Source organism: Pyrgilauda ruficollis, unplaced genomic scaffold (genome assembly GCF_017590135.1).
Source record: "Pyrgilauda ruficollis isolate IOZ18807 unplaced genomic scaffold, ASM1759013v1 scaffold61, whole genome shotgun sequence".
Classification (NCBI taxonomy): Eukaryota; Metazoa; Chordata; class Aves; order Passeriformes; family Passeridae; genus Pyrgilauda; species Pyrgilauda ruficollis.
In genome coordinates this window covers 3,219,085-3,233,497 of record NW_024527822.1, presented here as the reverse complement: position 1 = coordinate 3,233,497, position 14,413 = coordinate 3,219,085, and the positions used below count along the sequence as shown (strand labels likewise).

The 14,413-nt window shown below is 45.1% G+C and overlaps 1 protein-coding gene across 1 annotated transcript in view; it reads left to right on the top strand.

The window, feature by feature from the left end:
* The first annotated feature begins 13,094 nt into the window (after positions 1 to 13,094).
* The window catches only part of FRMD4A (FERM domain containing 4A), a 209,949-nt gene continuing 208,630 nt past the window's right edge, over positions 13,095 to 14,413 (top strand). The window contains exon 1 of the mRNA XM_041483774.1: positions 13,095 to 13,424. Within this exon, the coding sequence (XP_041339708.1) occupies positions 13,359 to 13,424 (66 nt within the window). The 5' untranslated portion in view covers positions 13,095 to 13,358. The remainder of the gene's footprint in view (positions 13,425 to 14,413) is intronic.

Here is a 14,413-nt window from a genome sequence, read left to right as displayed (position 1 = left end):
CATTTGCTGAGCACTGATTTATCTCTTGTTTTAGGAAAAAAAATTCTGTGTTGGTCAGAGAAACCACCCCACCACAAGTTTGTCAAAATTGGCCAGTCATCCTGAAATTATGAACCTTCTTTTTGTTCAATAGATGTACTTAAAAACATCATTAAAATATTTTTCTAGGTGATCTACAAAGGGAAACGTTCCTTGTGTGTGAATGTTCCCCCATTCCCTCAGCCCAGTGAGAGTGATCACATAAACCAAGGGTATGCAGATGCTTGCAAGTGACTGAATTATCATAGATTAGCTACTTATTACTGTTAGTTTAAATTAATATTCTTTATAATGTGCTGGAAGCTTGAAAACATCTTCAAGCTGGTGACTAGAAATCTGTTAAGCTATGATAACTTCTGCTCCTGCAGTGCATCTCCTTTCTCGAGGGAAAAGCAGAAACATTTGATGATGGTTTAACCAGGTGACTGCTGCAGTGGCACAAATAAAATTTGCATGTCCTTGGAACTTGAGTTGGAGCACACCAAGACATCATTTTGAAATGAAGTGGAACACATATTTTAATGCCTGCAAACATCAGGAAGATGTTTCAAGGAACAAACAGGTCTTCTTTCCTTGTGGTTAAATGCTCCTTGAACTTTCCACCATCCAGGTCCAGGATCAGTTCAGTAGATGTGCTGGTGAAATCCAGCCCAAATTCTACCCTTGGAGGGTCCCATGCACTTTCCAGGAAGGGGAAGCAGTTTTGCCACAACCCCAACCATCCTCCACAGATGTTAAGTGGTATTTTCACACACTTCAGCTGATTGCTCAAGTGGTATGGCAGGCTTTTCCATACAATCCCAGAGCAGCAGGGATCCCCAGGCATGTGGTCCCAGCCATTGGGCTGCTTCTTTGAGTGTTTTCCTCTTGCCTTTTAGTGCATGTGACATCTCTGTGCTGTGTGCTTTTTAATCTTTAGAGGTCTCTCACCACCCCATGCCGCCAATCTTCCCCTCTCCAAGCCCCTTGATCAGAGCACTTTCCCTTGCCATACCCAGCAGTGTCAGTGGACACATGGCCCTCTGTCACTGCTGGGGACACACATCTCCCATGGACAGTGATGAGCAGCTGATTTCCAGGCTGCTCTTCCCTCCTGGCTCATTTCCCCCCTTCCCCTCGTGCCACTGCTGCTTGCTTTCACCTAAGGAAGGCTCCCCAGAGCCAAGCTGCTCTCAAGGGAGCTGAGCTGGGGAGTGGCTGTGAGTGACACTGTGCTCCTCAGGACACCCTCTGCCCCCTGACCTCCAGGCAGCTGAGACAATGACGCAGGGAATTGCTGAAGTGCATGGCCGGGATGGTGAAAAAATGGGGATACTTCCTTTTTGTTTTGGTGGCTTTCCTTAAGGTGATGAATGAGCCCATGTGATACCTCTGCACCTGCCTGTTTTCCTCAGCAGTACCAGAGCAGTCTGCCAGAGCTGTCTGTCTGCTTGTTTGATATCATTGCTGGAAGAGAAGGGATGTATCAGTGAGGGAGATACTACAGCTCCAACGTTGTCCCAGTGCCACCCAAACCTTCTCCATTTCTTCAGACTAGGCCAGAATGACATTTGGGACTCTGTACTTATTTGATGGTATATAAAGTGTGCAAAGGTATAGAGACAGCCAGAAAATCCTTCTGTGGGTGTTCATGTGACACCTCACACCCAGGGAATGCAATTCTAGGGTCAATGGGGTCCCTAATGTGACTTCTTAGATATGGGAAGAGGAAAGAGAAAAATAATAAATTAACATTACTGAGAGAGAAGCCTCAGGAGGGACAGTGCCTCAGCAAAGAACATAACCACCTTCACCTTATTATTAATATTTTTTTAAGGAGGAAGAGGGTCATCTTGAAGCTGTCTGGTGTCTGGGCTTTGCTAGAGCACAGTGCTCTAATGAAGGACAGGGTTAGAAGCATTTTGGGGCTGAAGGAATTAAGGAGCTGGCTTGTACCCAGAGTTGAAACAAAAATTGCTGTGGGGCTTAAACCTGTTTTTAACAAGAGTATGTAGCCTGCCAGATCTGGTGAGAGATTAGCAATTTAATTATACAGGCCCTGGCTTCCTGCTTCCCACTAAGTGCCTAAAACCCCTCTAAAGAGGCCCATTACCTTCCCTTTTTTTTTTTTTTTTTTTTTTGCTCTTGCATTAACTAGGCAATTCAGAGCAGCTTAAACACAGAGGGAGGACAAGGGTTCTCTCAGAGATCTCGGGGTTTTATGGCTAAGTGCCTCCTGATGGATCTGTCAGAGCATCCCACAAGAGCAAACCTGTCACTCCCTGCAGCGACCATTAGCTTTATCTCCAGCATCCCTGCAAGCATTTTCTGTGTGTCCCCTCTTGAACTCACTGAGGAGAGCACGGGCTTTTCTCAGGCTCTGGCTGACTCGGAGACAGAAAGAGGCAGAGTGAGCAGCCGGGCTCTGGGCACAGGCTTTGGGGCAGAAAGCCTCAGCAGGAGCCTTGGGGCATGGCTGAGTGATGCTTCACATGGACAACAGGGGAAAGGCAGGCCAAAAGCTGCTGAGAAACCTGTGACATGCAACCTGCTGAGCTCCAAAAGGATGTTTGAAAGAGGGTGAAGGAGAAAGAAGTGCCAGACAGGAGATTTTTGTCTTTTTCATTCACAGGAAGCAAGTTTATTAAGGATTGTGAGGCTCCCATACCATAAGCAATGAAAATGCAAATTCTCTGCAAATGTTTTTCTTTCCAGCACTGCCTGTGGGTGGTTTTCAGACAGTCCTGCTTCACAGATGCTCTTCAGAGGTGGGAGTTGACTTGTGTTACTACTGCAAGTTCACCCATGCATGCAGCCATTGCAGTCCCCTTGGTTTCCCAGGACTGCTTTGATGTCTCTGGGTTCAGCTCTGCTCTGCTCTCCCAGCACCACATCCCCAGCCAGGCACCCACTGATCCACAGGGTCTGGGTCCCACTGTTGTATGTACCACAGCTTGTTTTGCCAGTAAGGTTCCTGCTAAGGAGTGCAAGGAGCAGGCAGCAGATACTTTTAACAGATATGTTCCTGATAAATTCCTATGATGCAGGAAAGTAGTGATTTCTCCCTCTCCTACACCTCTGTACATCCAAAGGGCAGAGCTAGGAATGGATCAGACCCCAGGACACCAGGCTGCTGCTGTCAGCGCTGTTGGCTGTTTTACCTAAAATCCTTTAAAAACCAGAGCAAAGACATCTACTTTGCAGGCCACAGGAAATCTTGCAAGAATGTAATGGAGTGTAATCAGTGACAGATTTGTCATCTCTGTTCCATGGCTGAGGAAAAGCACCGTGATAGATGAGGCCATGGCCTCTTCAAGCTATTTTTATGTCATGCTTTAATTTCTGGGACAGTGAGGGAGAGCTCCATTCCTTTTTGGACCCCACTGGGGGTCAGCCCACTTTGGGGTCTTGCTGGGGTAGGGAGAGCATGTAAGACAGCAGTGGCACTGATTGAGGTGCTGCAGTGTCCCCAGTGCCCAATTTGTGTGAACTGATTGCACCTTCAGAGGTGAGCCACACTCCAGATTTGGGATTGGAAAGTCATTTCCCCCAGTCATATTGTCAGGTGTTTCACCCTTACCCGGTTTGTCTTCCAGTCTGCTCCCTGGAACCAGCTGGGGAATCTTTTGGCTGTGTGGGAGCACTGACAATCCATTGGTGCTTTGTGCCATGGTTTCCAGCCTTTCTTGCAGTTGAATGTTGGTGGGGTTTGTGCACACAAACCAAGACATCCCCTCTGCAGGGAGATCACTGAGGGTGAATTGAACCTGGGGGGAGCTGGATTCAGGTCATGGAGAATGGTATCCCTCTGAGATTCTCACACTCCCTGCACCCTTCCTAAAGCCTTGACTCCTTCAGCCAAGAGATTATCTGGCCTCAACAGACTTAGTCATAAAAAAGAATTTTTTACATTTCATTGTCCTGGGGAGGAGCATTAAAGTACAATGAAGTATAAAAAAAGACAAGAAGCCTATAAGAAACAGCCAAAACAGCATTTTATTCTTTGGGTTCCATAGTTGGAGGAATTGTTTTTTTTTTTTAAGCAAATAAAATCATGCTGAGGTTTGATTCATGTTTTTTTTAATTCCTTAGAAGTCTGCAGTGTCATTCTCCTGGTTTGGCATCCTAATTCAAAGTGAAATACATTAAGCCAAAAGGAGTGTGTCAAGGAGTTTCTCTAGCTTTCATCATCTTTTTTTTTTCCATCAGCAGACACCATCCTTTTTGAACTGACTGGCAGTGTGTAAAAAGGAATAGAGGGAAGGGCTTGGTAATAAAATGTTAATGAGATTTTTATTATTGTTTTCAGTGGTATCAGCATAGAACCTTTATGCATATAACAACAGCTAAATATTCAACTACAGAAACTTGGTTTTAGCAAGCTTATAACAACTCACCGCAGCACACTCCAGTGTCCAGCCTTTAGGAAGAATTAACAGCTATCAGTGCATGCTGCCAGCAGCTGGATACAAACCGTAAGAGGAGCTTTATCTCTACCAAAAAAAAGGATATGAAAAAGTACGCGAGGATGAGACACAAGCTCCCGCGGCTGTGCAGACCCCCGCCGCGGGTGCCGGCCGAGCTCAGGGTCTGCACGCCCCTGCCAAAGGTGAGCTGCTGGCACCAGGGTGGAGCTGGGTGCCAGGGGATGTGGAGGGCTGGGATGGTGGGGTAAAGCTTCATTACGGACTTCTGTAGGAGTTTTGCAAAGCTGAAATTTGTGCAGATGGGGAAGGGAGTGGGATAGCGTGAGATGGGGAGGTGGGGATTTCTTCTCTGTGGGATGAAGTCCTCTGGGACATCCTCTGTCCAGGTGAAATGCTTCACTGCATTAAGTCGCTTCAAATTCAGGCTAGAAGAGCAAGAGGTCCCAAGAGCTGCTGAGAATGGTCAGCTGGGAGCAGGTTGAAAAAACATCTTCCCTAATCCCCATCTGTGGTCAGCAGAGGCACAGGTTTCTACTCCAGTCTGCCTCTAGAGAAACCTCTCTCTCTCACTGACTCTCTGCAGAGCAGTGTCCTTTACAGGAGGGGTTAAAATCTCTGAAGTTCTCCCTGCTCCCCCTGACCTCCACCACCTCTACAGCATTATTTTATCCTGTGCATGTTTAGAGTTTCAGGACATTGCTTCTCCTTGAGTCATCAAACTCTGCTCTCCAAAAGCCCATGCGTCACATAGCAGGAAACACTGCAAGTGTTCCTAAATGCTTGCCTGTACAAAGTGTGCCAGGGAAATACCCTGGAAGTGCCTGAGGATATTTTCTGTGAGCAGTGTGGATGTGAGCTAGAGGAGGAAGGAGGCAAGGGGATGGGAGTTCAGTGGATTGAGCACAGGTTGTTATTTCGGTACTTCTGGATGTGTGGGGTTCCCCTGTGCCTCTGTGCATCTCGCTGTGAGTGGCACTTGTGAGCTGAGAGCATCGTCCCTGCCACAGGCAGGGCAATTCACTGCTGCTTCCAGCACACCTGGGAAGCTCAGCCTCAGGTGCAGGGGTGTCCCACGTTCACTGCAGCAGACGTGGCTGATAAAAGCCCTCAGCAAACACGGTGTGATGGAAATGGCCTTGGCAGCCCAAAGCCCCTCTGCGAGGAGTCCAGCCACAGGGGTAGCACCACGACAGGAGTGGCTGCCTGCATTGCCAGGGCCCCAGCTCTCTTGCTGTGCCAGACTTTGTAGAAATGCTAAAAGCAGAATTATGAGCATGCATCTCCAGGGTACCGTAAATATCATTTTTAATTAACTGGCAATTCTACAGAGGAGACTTTGTGCAGTTCTGTGAGACATGGGAACAAAGTTCAGCCTGTCCCTGTGACAGAGCTCCAAATTTCCCCTTCACTTTCCCAACCCAACGCCAGCAAACAGATGTGCTCTGTGCCTCCTATTTATGCGCTCCCAAGAAATTAGCACCCCGTTAAGCTACACAATGCAGTGCATTTATTTTTATTTCACTGTGCTGCAGCCTTTCAATAGGAACGCCACATTATTTCTTACTGGAATCAAATCCAGACTAGCATCAAGGGCTTCTTAAATCAACAGCCTATGAGGGTTTGAATTTTGTGCAGTAGAACTAGTGCCTATAGCTTAAGATAAAGTAAGATAAAGCAGCTGCCAAGATGCTAAGTCCAGTGTTTGACTCCAGTCCAAAAGGGAAGGGACAGAGAGGAAGATTTAATATCCAAATACCTGAAGCTGGGACTGTGATTTGTTTGCAGACCCAGTTCAAGGCAATAAACAGCTATATTTATATCTCCTGAATGTGCCTATTATTTCAAGATCTCACCCACCAAGTGAAAGCGACATGACAAAGCAGCACTGTAGGGAGCCAAAAAATGTATAAAAAGCAATTGATCCATTATAGATGCAGTCTCAGGCAAGCTCAGTCTATTTTTAATCATTTTAATAATGCAGCTGATTTGCTACATCAAGGAGGGAAGCTGAAGTGGGATCCCTCACGGCGAGCTAAATAATAGGCTCATGTGGCTCAGTGGCATCTGGACATCTCCAAGAATGTGCATGGCTCAGCCATCTCCCAGGGAAATGGTGTCACTGCAGCAGCCCTGCCCAGCAGGTCACCTTGAGACATGGCAGACCCCAGGGACAAATGGATGATGCCTTTAGGAAAGCAAGGGAAGAAGTCAGTGGGCCATTGAATTGTGGGAAGTGGGATTAGAAAAGGGGAGGGTTTATCAACAGCATTTAAAATGTGCATTTCTATGGCTGAGATTTGGGCAGATGGATTGTGATGCAGGTTGTTGCCATGCAAGGCAGATTTGGGCATGCACAGCCAGACTAAGAGACTGATTCCTTCGTGTTCTCCACATTCTCCATGACCACAGCCCCCTCTCTCCATTTGAAAGAGACAAAACCCATCTAAGCAACACCCACTCAGCTTATTTGTGCCAAAATGGCTCCTTCATCCTTGGGTGGCTTATTTGGCCTTGGGGGAAGTCTGGAAGAAAGAAAACTTGAGGTTTCCCTTCCCTTGCCCAGAGTGGCCTTTAAATGAAAGCGCATGTGAGAGGGACAGTAGACAAATGCCTTTAGCCAAAGGGTGGCTTTTAGGACACTCAGTTAAATCACAAAAATACAACAATGCCTAAGCTACAGAGAGCAGTGGGAGGCCATCAAGGGGAGAGAGACCACCCATGAGAAGCAGTGCAACAGGGACAGTGAAAAAAGTCAGCCAGCAGCAGCTATGCCCAGGAAGAAGATGAGATGTTGGTTAAATATAGTGACAATAAAATAGAAATTATAGCCACATTTTTTTAACTTGAAAGTTGAGTGCTCTGCAGTACCTGGGACTCCTCAGAGGCAGGATGATCCAGGACTCCATTTTGCTGACTCCTAAGCTCACTTCATAAAGCAAACAGGAATGTCCCAGTCAGAAGCTGTAAAAGGGCTGGGACAAGCCCTGGTGCTAAACCTGCCAGGACACTGGTCATTGCTTTTCTCCCTTGCAATACCTCAGAGCTGCTGGCATCTCCCATACGGAGACTTCCTTGTAAAAACGTTTGTCTTGTTGTCGTGTGGAAGCAGCATTTTTTCCTCCATTATGGAGCTATGTCAATCCCACTGCGGGCAAGAGGTCAGGAATGGGACTCCTACGCTCATTCTTCATCCGCAGCACGGGCCAGCCCCAGCCTGGCAAACCCCTCAGATGGAAGCAGTGGCTCCTCAGTCCCAGTGGGAGGACTGAGGGACACGTGGGATCTCAGCTGGCCCATTGAGCAGCCCCAGGTGTGTTGTAGCCTTGCCTGGCAGTGCACTGTGTACCTGCAGGCTCGTCCCACACAGCTAAGATGGGGAGATGCTCTTGAAGGAAAGGAATGCTTTACCCTTTCCAAGGTACTTACCATCATTCTGTAAGTCTTTCTCCTTATTTGTCCCCCCTGGACCAAGGAGTCCACTTTGCTTACTCAGTCATTTCTTTATAGAAGCCATTTTCTTATATTTAACCATCTTTATTGCCTTTCCTTGAATCCTGCCCCTCATCTTTATGTCTTTTCTGGAGATAAAAGGATCAAAAGACAGTATTCAAGATGTAAGTGAACCCTGGTTTGATTCAGTGGCATATTAATATTCTCTTTTATTTGCCCCTTGGTAAATGTTAATATTTTATTTGCTTATTCAACCACTACCAAGCAATGAACTGATGTTTCATAGAATTATTATAATCCAAATATCTTACTCCTGAGTGAGTCCAGAGCCCATAATCTTATATGTGAAGTTCAGAACATTTTTCCTGCCGTGAACATTACTTCACATTTGGCGGCATTAAATTTAATTAGCTGTTTTATTGCTCATTTACTTAGTCTCATCATATCTTTCAGCAGGCCCTTGTTCTCACTAGCCTGAATGCCACAGTGTCACCTGGAAACTCTGCTTCCTCACTGCTCTCCCTCTTTCACAGACTGCCTGTTAATAGGTAGAGCAATATTTGTCCTCGCTCAGATCCCTGGAGAAAACTCAAAATCATCTCCCTGCTCGTTGCCTTGACTGCATGAACTCAAGGTTTGTAAGGTTCCTTCTCTGGAGATATGTCACAGCTGGATGCCTTCATCAGATGAGGCTGTTGCATTTCATCCTGGATCAGAGATTTGAGGTGGAGCCATAGGCTGATGTCCAACCTTTGCTGCAGCACTACTTTAATTAATTCATTGAAAAATTATCACCCAGGCCTTCAGGTGACATTGAAAGCTGCTGCAGGATGGGGCTGACATACAGCACCACAAACCGAGGTGAGGGCAGATGGCTGTGCCCTGGGCCAGCTGGAACCTGATAAGCTTCACACTCAGCTCCAGACACAGTGAATTACCACAGTCCAACCTGGACATGTCAGGTTGATCAGTTCCTGTGTCCAGGTTTTTGTGTGGAAAGGGAAACTGGAGATGGAAGGAGGGTTTTGGAAGCTGATGGTTCTCTGTCAACCAAGTTTACCAAGGGTATGGGATGTCTCTCTTCACCTTCCGCAAAGAGAACAATTCTTTGTTGAGAGCAGAAAGCGAAGAAATACCTGTGCAGGAGATCAAAAAGATTCATCTTCAAATCCTCACTTTGATTATTTCAAGCACAAAAGTTCATAACAGTTCTCTACTAGCTGTGTAGAAGAACAGCCCAACTTGCCACAGCTGAACTGGAGCCCATCCCACACCTGTGGGGTGACAAAAGCACTGCCCCAAATGGACTTTTGCCCGGATTTGTCACACAGGTTCACAACTGAAGCCTTGGTCCCCTGGCTAGAGCAGTGGAGGAGAGCCAGGATGCATTTCCTAGTGGGCTCCATGACTCAGGAATGTTTTTTGTCTCATGGACAAATAGCCTTCCCATCCTGCTTGGACTCCTCAGCTCCCAACTTTGCAAGCTGGGCTGGCCCAAACATAACATCCTGGGACTAATTAAACTCAGATCAGCTCGTTAACCCTTTCTTGTCAACTTTTGGCCCTACTTAGTAAACCTTTTGTTCTGTTTTTACACCCCTGTCTTTGTAAGCCTGTGCTTGCAGGGCAGCTCTTTCCTACCATCACCAACCACCTTCACTCCTGGAGCTCCCCTAAGAAAACAATTCTGGGATCCAGTGTGTCCCCAGATAACACTTCAGCTTTTCAAAAACAGCATATTTTGCTGAAACCTCATTTTTGGCAAAAATGCTACAGTAGTCTCCCCTTTTGAGCTCTTTTCTGGTATCTTATTCCCAAATGGTTGAAGAAAACTAGGAAGGAAGTGAGGAGAAAATGTGGGTGTAGAAGAACATCCTGTTCTGCACAAATACCCTGGTGTGTTGTCAGATGGATGCTCTGCTTTAAATAGAAGAGGTCTCATGCTTGCAAAGGCCAAAGTAATACATTCTCAGAAATTAGAAAATATTGAAATAATGATTTAATAAAGGAACTGTTTGGACCTACTGCATTAAAGAATTAAGCAGGTTAGATTTTATTGTCACATGTGATCTCATTTCTGTGTGCACCTGCAATACACATGCACAGAGGTTTGGGGAAAAATCCCTGGGGAACTCAGAGAAATTCTTTCTTGTTTACTCTATTTGAGTGGCTATCTCCATAAAAAAAAAGGTCACTTGGGGTAAGCAACGTTGAAGCAAGATCCAATGGGATAGACTCAGAGCTTTTACAGAGTTTGAAGAAATACTTCTGCTTTGATCTGATTTTGTGACTCTGATTTCTGCTATCTGCTTTTTCAAGGGGTTGAGTGAAACAGCTTTCTACACTTTAGCTTAAGCTAAAGTAGAAATCTACACTTTGGTGCCCTTTTTTTCACCGCAGTATAATTTTACCACAGCTACACTGACTGCTTCAGTTAACACTGGAACATCACGATTCTTTTTTCTCTTCTGCACATTTTCTATAATTTACATTTTTTCCCATTGTGCTTTTCTTTGAATTTGAAATTTTATTGCAATTTGAACAAAAAAAAAAAGAAAGAGCTATACCCTTGAGTACAAAATGCCCTGCACTCTGGGAGTCAGGAAAATTCCACAGGACTTTCAGCAAAGCAACTTTTCCCAGCAACAGAATTTTTACCCAAACTTCTGACCATTGCTACAGACAGTTAATGTTAATCAGCAAGAGAATTTCTCAGCTGAATATTGCAACTGCAACAGCCTAAAAGCTGCTGTATCCATATATATTGTTGTAATAAGGGAATCCCAGGCCACGTAGAGCTGAGCCTGGGTGAGAACCCAGGAATTCATTCATCCTCCTTGCCATTGCCAGCGGAGCACGTGGTGTTTTCAGTGCCAGGTGTTTCTTGAGTGGGCATCAGAAAAGGCGTTATGTGCTCCCCTAAGCCGTTTTCTTGTGCCTGATACTATTTTCTCCATCAGTGTTGAAATAATCTTGAAATTCATCTTTGTGAAGACAAAAATGAGCCTGTGTTGGAGTCAAAGAGTCTGTCACATGGATGCTGTGTTCTGACCCTGGAAGATGTCTCCTGTTGTTTATCTCTGTAACCAGCACAATGCAGCTACAGGGACAGTCAAGGGGCACAAGTGACATGCTTGCCCTGTTCTATTGCACAGAGGGAGCCTGCAGAAAAGAATCTTTAGTTTCGTATTTCAGTATTTAACACTTAGCCTTTGTGCAATAAATGGGGTGGAGAGGACAGAAGGGATCACATGTTTGATTCCAGTCAATTTCTTGTTGTGGTCAGACTGGTTGGACAGTAGTTGGGTCAGTTAGAGGTGGACAAATGCATGATTCAGTCTGGCTGGAGCACTGCTGGCTCATCTGACACAGCCCAAACACTGATCTCTGGGCGCCAGGGACCTGCAGAAGGCCAGTCATGCATCCCTGTACCCAGCCTGGTTGCGTAGAAACCATAGATTCCTGGAATCTCTGAATTTCCATGCATGCTGGAGAGGATGAAGACCTTACCAGCAGCCAGGTCGTCTTCTGCAAACACTTCCTAGAGAGCAGAACATGTGAAATGTGTCTGTGGTGAGCCCTCCAGCTCACTCATTGCCTCACTGCATTCTGGTTCCCTGGGTTTCCACCACCTTCCCTCCAAATGTATCCTCTTTGTTTTGATCCACACTCATTAAAACACTCCTCCACTCACACTGGTGAAGAGAGACACTTTGTCAAAGCTTTAATGAAAGGGCAGCATATGAATGATTAACAGGCTTTTTTGCAGTAGACAAGCTTCCCATGCTGGGTTTATTTCTGGAGCAGTCAACCTATTATCTGATGTAGGGCCATGTGTGAATGAGAGTTGGTCCAGCTGGAAAACGAATGACTTGTCCTTCTCTGCTGTTGAAACCATCCATCATAACATGTCCCAAATGGTCCATCATGTTGTTGTCTAGTAAAACTCAGCCATCAGAGGCAGCTCCTGTTCAGATGATAATGGGTACATGTCTGAAAATGTGATTTCACCTATAACTCTGAGAATATTTAGTTGGAATTTATGACTAGAGGTCCTTCTAAGCTCCATCAACTCTATCCATCTCACACCTTTATAAATAATAATGGTCTTCAGTTTCTGAGGCCCTTAGAGCAGCCTTATGGATATTTTTTGTTCAGTGTCTGGAATACATCACATGCAAGGTTTCATTCTCAGATTTCAAACTACATGGGTATCTGTCAAATAAATACAAAATAATTTGGCTGAGCAATGTGAACATCATGAAAGGCAGTTTGATGAACCTGGCATTGTCTAGGATGCAGAAGACTTTGACAGTGGTCCTGGCCATATCAAGACTTTCAGTATTTGTCCTTTCTGTGCCTCAAAAAAATTGGTTCTAGCTGGTTCCAGTTAACATTAGGAAAATCCTTGAAGGGAACCTCCACTTGCTTTGGTTTTGCTTTGTTTGGGTCGTGTCCATCAATACCTTCCCACTCCATGTGGAGCTGTGAGAGCTACAAAGAGCTAAGCAAGCAGAAACCTTTTCTCCACTGAGTTAAGTGGGAGCAGATGTGTGGAGAAGCAGCAAGCACTTGGGCTCATGCTTTAAACTTTCCATAAACACAGTAAAAGGAAGGGTCTAGTCCTGAGAAGTGCTTAGGGGACGAGGATGCTGCAGAGCTGAAAGGGTTGAGTGGTGGGAGTATGTGTCAGAAGCGGTGTTTGCAGGGTGAAACCCTGCAGTATTTTTTGGGGTTATTCCCCTCCGTATGTAACCTCAGCAGTCACCACTGCACGCCAGTGCCTTGAGGAGTGGGTAAGGGGATCTATTAATACTCTTAGGAAAGAATTAGTATCCAAACAACTTTTGTTTCCTTGTTTTTTACACGTCTGTGCTCCCCTCTGTCACTCGCTGCGGCGCAGAGCCTGGTATGCTGTGACAAAGAGCCATTGATGGAGTGCTTGTGTGAATTGGCCCAGCACTGGTCACAGCCAACTTCTGTGGGACCCGCTGCCCCTGTTGTACAATACGCTCCAGTGTGCTGGGCCATTTGTGAAAGGTCAGAAATGAACAGAGAAATGGACTGGAGTCAAAAACAAGCAGTCCTATAAATATCAGTCATAGTCAAAGGCAGTTTATTCCATTCCTCCCCTCTCTCTCCTTCTGTGTGTGTCTCTCCCTCCCTCTGTTGTGGTTTCCCAGATATAACTCCATGCTTCTGGCTGAGGAGCTCTGAAAGGAAGGCAGCACACACGCTGCAGCTTCTGCTCCCATCTTGCACACATGGAATAATCCTCAGTCCTGCAAGCAGGGCTGACAGCCGGCACGGAGTCCAGGCGTCTTCTGGACTCTGATGTTAAGTTTTGATTTCTTGGATTTTCCTTATCTGTGAGAAACTCATTTGTGACAGTCTGAGAACTAGATTTGGCCACAGACGCTCTGGATTGCGACTTCTGACAGCTTTCCTCTGTTTGACTTCACAATGACTTTAGCAGCTAAATTAGAGGATATTGAAGTGACGCTGGAGCACCTACTAATGGATGTGTTTGTAAGTAAGCCACAATTTCCTTTTTAAATTGCCATGCCAATAATCCAGAAGGCAGTATACAAATTTTATGGCATATCCAAAGTGTTACATTGACTTAATTTCTTTACATTTCCTGATAAACTGTGGGTAATCCAACTCTACCAATATGTTTTGGTTCAGGCATCTCCTGCAAGCAATAACATGCAAAACTAGAACAGTTGAGATCCAAGACAGGACAGATTTTGCACTGGTTTTCTGTATCATCTACAAATGTGATGTGAAAAGGAGGTGAGATTTGGTCAGTTTGAGGAATATCTCTGTAAAACTATTGCATTGACAGAGATTGAAATTGTGCATTGCTTGACATCAACTGTCCTTGACTTTAGGATTTTGACAGCTATTAGATTACAATTTTGACTCTTGGCTTATTTTGTTAGAGATGTAGGAAAAAGCAAAACAGTTGTGTTTTCAAGAGAATCCAGTTTATGACTCCTGGATGTATCAAATACTTTAAACCAGTGTAAATCTGGGTTTACTTCCTTGGAATCATCAAAGCTCAGTGAAACAATGTATGATCTGCTTCTACATATCTGAGATAAGGATCTGTCTTTATCAACTCATGTTAAAGTTTCTTAAAAATACCAAAGCATTTCCAAATATATTCTTGCCTTTTTCAACACAGCTTGATGGATTTCACCTAAAGGTCGGAGATGGTCATGTTTTGGAAGGCTTTTTTGTAGGAGTGGATGGAAAGAAATAGTGAGGGATTGCCAGTTCATTTGTCTTTGTGAAAAAATGTCATGCCAAGGTGATCTGTACTCTCTGAATTCAGGCTATAAGAAATGAAATGGCAACTGACCTTCTGAATTTTCAGAGGAGTTTTTGGCATCGCTTAAATGGAATATTTCAAATTTCAGGGTCTAGTGATGAGGAATCTTAGGCATCAACCACAAAAGTGAAAAACAGGAGATCTTGCCAGATTTCTAGCCTGTGGTCCAGTTATTGAGGTG